At 61.0% G+C, this 6389-nt stretch overlaps 1 protein-coding gene across 2 annotated transcripts; it reads right to left on the minus strand.

Annotated features, from left to right (window-relative positions):
• Positions 1–6: 6 nt before the first annotated feature.
• On the minus strand, positions 7–6055 carry ECE2 (endothelin converting enzyme 2). Of its 2 annotated transcripts, XM_003209174.4 has the most exons (18): positions 5236–5836; positions 4754–4898; positions 4403–4618; positions 4205–4329; positions 3977–4123; positions 3837–3902; positions 3496–3684; positions 3074–3216; positions 2871–2985; positions 2513–2623; positions 2238–2336; positions 2088–2165; positions 1885–1988; positions 1416–1526; positions 1232–1299; positions 498–688; positions 330–425; positions 7–233 (listed from the first exon to the last, which is right to left on the minus strand). In XM_003209174.4, exons 1-18 carry the CDS (start codon positions 5320–5322, stop codon positions 57–59), a joined length of 2268 nt encoding a protein of 755 aa, XP_003209222.1. In that variant the 5' UTR covers positions 5323–5836; the 3' UTR covers positions 7–56. The 2 variants fall into 2 exon arrangements, with proteins under 2 accessions (XP_003209222.1, XP_031411024.1); XM_031555164.1 differs by lacking the exons at positions 7–233; positions 330–425 and adding an exon at positions 1005–1063 and having other exon boundaries at positions 503–688; positions 5236–6055.
• Between the last annotated feature and the right edge of the window lie 334 nt (positions 6056–6389).

Raw genomic sequence — 6389 nt, forward strand, 5'->3', positions numbered from 1 at the left:
GCACGAGCGGGGCGGGGGACAGAGCTGGGGCGCCTCCGGAGCGGGGGTCCCCATCCCTACCACACCTCACAGTGCTTGCCGGGGTTCATGGGCGAGCCCAGCGGGCAGCCGAAGTGCTGCACGAAGTCCCGCGAGTTGCTGAGGGTGCCGATGACGCGGTACTTGTCGGGGCTGTGCGGGTCGGTCACCAGCCCTTCGTGGGAGCTCTCGGGTGTCCGCACCGAGCACCACACCTGGGGGAGGGGAACGGCCGTAGGGACGGGGAAACCCCCCCTTGTGGGCACAGAAGCGGTGCCCGGGGAGGGGCTGCCAAGGGCGCGGAGCCGTACCTGTGCAAAGCCCACGAAGAAGAGCTGGTGGTTGGTGAGCCCCAGGGCTGGGAGCTGCTTCTCCTCTCCGTTCTTCTGCAGCCAGAATTTGTACGCCTGTGGGATGGACGCCGTAAAACCGTGGGAGGGGGTTAAGGGCTGCGCCCCCACCCCAGCGGTACCGCTCACGTTGTAGGCCGCCTTCAGCCCGCCGTTGTCGGCGATGTTCTCTCCCAGCGTCTGGCGGCCGTTGACGTTCTCGCGGTGCACGGTGTAGCGGCCGTACTGCTCTGTCATGCAGGCCGTGTGGTTCTTGAAGGCTTCCAGCGAGGAGTTCTGCCACCAGGGCCGCAGGTTGCCTTCCTTGTCGTACTCGCGGCCTGCGGGACCGAGCCGTGGGGCAGCGACCCCAAACTCACTGCACGGTTCCCCAAACCGAGCACCATGGGGGTCTTTGAGGGACTTGGGTTCATGTGCTCTGGGGGCACGATGTCCCCCAGCCCCTGCAGTGTGTTTATCCCCCTCCAGAGCCCCCTGCTATCCCCCGTGACCACAAATTCCCCCATGGCCCCCGCTCATCCCCGCTGGCTCCGGTGAAGGTGCAAAGCAGAGCAGATATGAGAGGGACCCATCCCAAAAGAAGGATGAGGTTGGGGGGCCACGGGCCGGCCCGAGCTGCAGACACCGTGTCCTCACCAAGCGGATGGAGCGAAAGCTGCACAGAGAAGCCGGGGGGAGATATCGGCAGGTGCCACCTGGGGAGACAGGACATAGAAGGGGAAGCCAGCCAGCCGGGTTGGGGAGTGGCCAGGGCCATGAGCGTGCATGATGCAATGGATGGCAAAGCGGCACCCCCTCCCCACACCCAGGGGATGAGTTTGGGAGGGGGATGGGAAGGCGACAGAGGCTCCTGTTGCTCTCACCTTGGTCATCAAAGGCGTGGGTCAGCTCGTGCCCCATCACCACGCCAATACCACCGAAATTGAGGGCTCTACGGGGCCACAGAAAAGAGATGAGTGAGTACAAAAGGGGTGCAGCTGGGCAGCCCCTCCAGCTCATGAGTGCCCCCCAGCCGGGAGCTGCCCCTCAGCTCCATATTGGGCTCACTTGGGGTGGTTGTGGGCGTAGAACGGTGCCTGCAGGATGCCAGCGGGAAAGACGATGCCGTTCTTGGTGGGCAGATAGTAGGCATTGACGGTCTGTGGGGTCATGCTCCATCTGGGGAATGGAAGACAGGGACATGTCTGCTCTGCCCAGCCCCCCCAAGGCCCTCCTCTGCCATCTTCCTCCTTGGGTCCTCCCTGCAAGGGGCTGGCACCCACCCACAGGCCAAAGGACCCTGCATCCATCCTGGGGAAAAGCCAGAGTCCCCGCAATTATCTGTGCCACCTCATCTCTTGAAGTGCTCTACCCCTTGTTCCCATCCCAGTGGGGTCACCTGTGGGGAAGGGGTGCCTAAGTGACCCAGGACCCCTAAGCCACCTCTAGGTGACTTGCTGCCACCATTACACCATGAAGGTGCCAGCCCTGCTCTCTGCTCGCATCCTCCACCCCCACAACCCTCCATCCCACTTACTGATCACGGTTGGGAGGTTTCCGCAGCTGGTCAGCCATCACTTTGGCAGAGAAGTTGTAGAAGTTGAGCATGTTCTGGAAGAAGGAGTCCTCTGAGACCTCGTACTAATGAGGAAGAGAATGGGTGAGGAAGGACTGTCTCTTGCTGCATCGTCCCACCATATGTTGTGTGAATGTGTCAGACCCCTCCCCATGAACCCCTACCCCATCATAGACATCATCCAGCTCTTTGTTGTCCAGGATGAAGTCTGGGAAGCCGATCATGTCATAGATGGCATCTGCCTGCATGAAGAGAAGCCCTGGTGGTTAGATGGGGTTGGGGGATACCGGAGGAGTCTTCTGGGGATCTCCCACCTTCTCCTTGGCAGCCTGCCTGGTCTTCTCATCCATCCAGTCCAGCTGTTCCAGGGATACCTCAAAGGCTGTCCGGATCTCGCTGATCATCTCCTCTGCCTGGGGACAGGAGGGGATGCTGTGTTCCCCATGCCACTCATGCAGGGATGGGTTGGGCAGGTGACCATGGGTGAGCCCCATGTCCCATCGCCAATGCTGGGGGTCCCCTTTCACCACTCCCCAGGATCTGGGGGAAAACAGGAGATCTCATGGATGGGGAGGGGATGTGTCCTCACAATGGCCTTGCTGTCCCGGTCAAAGGTGGCTTTGACGAAGAGGGAGCCCAGGGCGAAGCCCAGTGTGTCATCTGTGTTCGAGATACAGGTCTGCCAGCGAGGTGTGCAGGACTGTGGGAGTGAGATCAGAGCCCTGGAGATGCCAGGGTAGCCACAGACATCCCTCCCTGCCCACTGCCTCCTCCCCAGCTGTGGGGAGATGCTCCACAGTAAAACCCTGCATCCCAAAAGTTGTTACCCAAATCCTTCTTCAGCATCTGGGGCTTAATATCCCAAGGGGTGCCCAAGGGCAGAAGCGATCCCAACTATTCCCACACTGCTGTGGATAGAGAAAATGGCCCCAACCCCCTCCCGTTACCTTCCTGGTGCCATAGAGTGTCTCCAGAAGCCTCTCCTGGGCTGTCTCAAAGCGCTGGTCCAGGTTGGAGGCTGTTTTCTGCACCAGATTCCAGATCAGGTAGTTGTTCAGGATGCTGTGGGACAGAGGGATGTTTCATGTGGCCACGAGACCAGCGCTTATGGGATGTCCTATGCCCAAATGGAATCCCTGGAGGTGCTCACCTCCTGTCGGTGCTGTTGATGAGCTCAGAGACCTGCTGGAGGTAGGCGTCCCCATACACCACCACGGGCTCCGTCTCAGCCAGCTCCAGTGGGGACAGTGCATAGGAAAGGTAATCCAGCCAGTCGATGGCAGGGGCAAGGACCTGCAGGGGCATGGGGACATGGTTCTGCACCGCTCTTCCTGGGAGTTCCAAGGTCCCCCACTACTCCAAATTTGTTTTCTGCCCCAAACCACTGCTCTCCCTGTTGCTCCCACAGCTGCAGGACAAGGGATGTCTGCAGAGCTCCCCACATCCCAGTGATGGTGGTGTGAGCACCGCACTACAGCGCCTCCGCATGCTGGGCTGCCCAGGATGTGCTGAGCATGGCCACACGCTGGACAACCTCCCCTTGTGTCCCAGACCCAGGGAGTGCACGCCTACCTGCAGCTCAGCGATGCTCATCTTGTGGTAGATCTTCTCGTCATCCCGCCGCTCAGCCTGTGGCACGGTGATATTGGCCAGCAGCGTCTCAAAGTCCAGTATCTGCTGCATCTGCAGGCGGGTGGGCTCCTTGGACCCCCCCAGCAGCATGCCCAGCTCCACCATGTAGTCCAGGTATGCAGTCAGGACCTGGTGAGACCCCAAGACACATCTGCAGCTCTCCTCTGCCCATACGTTTCTGGTTTGGCCACCCCATGCCACCTCTGAGGAGCTCAGACCTGCTGCACCCCTGGACCCGCTGTCCCTGAGCCTGCAGCTCCATGCAGTGCTCCTGGACTCACCTTCTCATTGGCAGTCTTGTTCAGGTAGTAATCCCGAGATGGAAGGAAAAGCCCTGACTGGTCCACCTTGGGGACAGAGGGGCAGCGTGGGCATCCCATACGTCCCAGTGCCCCCAGTGCCTGCTTCCTCCAGTGCCCACCTGGATGATGTTGCTGTTGGAGCTCTTGGAGTCTGCACCCACATAGACGGTGAAGAACGGGGCTGCTCGGTAGGTGCCTGACACTATCTTCAGCACCTCCATGAAGCTGCTCTGGTTCCAGGAGCCAGTGATGTTCCATCCACCGATCTGCCACCAAATGGTACCAGATGTTTGTCACCCAGTGCTGTGGGGAAGGCTCCAGGACCGTCGCCAGGGCTGAGCCCTCACCTTGTCAATGAGCTCTATGAGGGGCTGGGAGCCCAGCTCCTCAATTCTCTGCTCCTTGAGGCAGGACAGGTAGTAGCGCTGCGTCTTCCTCTCTGCTTCGCTGCTGGAGTTGAAGCTGGAGTTCTCTGCGGGATACTACAGCTCAGCCCAAACCCTTCTGCTGGTACCCTCAGACAGCCCCCAACCCCCCATGCCCACCAAGGAGGTGCTTCATGATGGCCTGGTTCTGGTCCCAGATGCTGTTGAAGGTGCTCCACTTGGAGCGCCCATTGGGCAGTGGGTTCCTTTTGATCCAGCCCCCACACGAGTACTGGTAGAAGTCCTGGCAGGGGTCAGTGTCCGTATCCAGGGCCTCCAGGATCTTGCTGGCCACCCGGATGCAGGCATCCGTCAGGCACATGGTGTGGGAGGGATCTGCAGGGAAAGGCATGCTGGGAGGGAAACTGAGGAACAGAGTGGGACTGCTCCTCAGGGTGGGTACAGTACTCAGCAACCTGCTGTCCCCACGAGGGGTGATGCCATTTCTACCCCAGCGTGGTGGTCTCCTACCTCTGCTGTATTGGATGGCCAGAGCCACAATGGTGATGCCGAGCAGCAGAGCCAGCGTGATGGCGACGGTGCAGAGCACCAACTCCAGCTGGGAGCGCGAGGCCAGGCGGCTCAGCAGCGGCCCCGTCCCCTTCCGGAACCCCACCTGGGCAGGAGGCAGAGGCTGACATCACATCGACTCCCCAGACTGCTCCCAGGTGCCCTGGCTTGGCTGTGGGGCATGGGGACCAGATGGGGACTAAGCTTGGAAACAGCCACCCTGAAACCAGTGCATCTCTTGCGGATGAGCCATTTGTGGATGCTGGTGCACCCCCCCTTGAGCTGCAGGGAAGGGGAACACTCTCTGCTGCATTTTGGCTGCCTCCCAGCACATCATCCAGGGACAGCCAAGGCTGGCCAGACTCCTGGCCCCACTCCTGCTGCAGTCTGGGGCTGCAGGAAAGGGGTCCCAAGCGAAACAGAGGGACTGGGGCATAGCTCACCTCCACGCTGTCAGGGGAAGCGCTGCCATCCTCTGCTGGCTCCGGCCCCTCATCCTCCTGCAGTGTGGCATGCTTGTAGTCAGGCATCTGAGGGGGGAAAGCAGGCTGGGGGGGCTGTACCCCACTGCCCCCTCTGCCTCCTACAGCAGGTGCATGGGGGGGACAGGACCTCCCCCAGAAGTCGGCCCCATCCCCGGTTCACCCTGGGGAGCGCAATGCGGGATGCTGGTGGGGGCCTTGGGGCCTGAGCATCCCTGCGTGTCACCATGGCAACAGCAGCATCACCCCGCTGACAGGTGCCACATCGCCACGGAGATGCACTCTCTATCTCCTGGCAACCGTTGCTTAGTGCTGCTGCCTCGCCCCTCCCCCCACCTGGAACTTTCCATGCAGATGTGCACTGGTCTGAAACATCTGGAAGCTCTCTTCCCTTCCCCCCACCCATGCAGGGCAGGGTGCAGGGATCCAGGGGAACAGGGATACCACGGGGGCATCAGCAGGTTGCGAAGGACCAGTGACACTGGTGAGACAGGGACCCTTTTGCACCAGAGTGGGGGGGCAGCCCTACTGCTTGCACTCTCCCTATCACGGAGGCTGCAAAGGGCTCAGCTAGGAGGGAGGGATGGGGGGACTGAAGGAAGGAGCAGGGCGCTCTGGTATAGAGTTTCTGGGTATGCACTATCCTTAGGCTTCAGTTAACGCCTGGGTGGGCTGCGGCTCAGCCTCCATCTGCGCATCTCTGCAGTGCTCAGGGGCATGAAGTTGCTGGGGTGTGTGTGGGGAGGAAGGATAAGCACTCTGCTCCCCACTCCCAGCTCTCCTGCCCATCACTGGAACCCAGGGAGGTTGCTAAGCACGGGGGGTTCCATCACTGTGGGATGGTGGCATTGGACAGCCTGGTATGTAGGATTGGGGCGGGCTGGGTGCCCAATCTGCCGCGGTGCCCCATGTCACCTCCAGCCCCATCTCTTCTGGCATCCCGAGGCTGAGGCAGGACCCAGCCTATGGGCTTCTCCTTCCCCATCCATGGAGGAAATGGGCCCCCCCAGGCCCCGGGGCTTGCTGTGGGCAGCAACCACGAGCTCCAGGTGTGCTCCCTGCTCTGTCACAGCAAGGGGCTGTGGGTTCAACCCGAGCTGCCCCATTTCTCCCAG

The sequence above is a fragment of the Meleagris gallopavo genome, chromosome 11, assembly GCF_000146605.3.
Source record: "Meleagris gallopavo isolate NT-WF06-2002-E0010 breed Aviagen turkey brand Nicholas breeding stock chromosome 11, Turkey_5.1, whole genome shotgun sequence".
Taxonomy (NCBI): Eukaryota; Metazoa; Chordata; class Aves; order Galliformes; family Phasianidae; genus Meleagris; species Meleagris gallopavo.

What these genes read in the sequence shown, in the direction of transcription:
- ECE2 (XM_003209174.4), bottom strand. Translation starts at nt 5,322, where the DNA reads ATGCCTGACTACAAGCATGCCACACTGCAGGAGGATGAGGGGCCGGAG. An exon ending in CTTCCCCTGACAGCGTGGAG is followed by an intron (nt 4,899 to 5,235) that starts GTGAGCTATGCC and finishes CCTCCTGCCCAG; the next exon opens with GTGGGGTTCCGGAAGGGGAC. An exon ending in TCATAGAGCTCATTGACAAG is followed by an intron (nt 4,124 to 4,204) that starts GTGAGGGCTCAG and finishes ATTTGGTGGCAG; the next exon opens with ATCGGTGGATGGAACATCAC.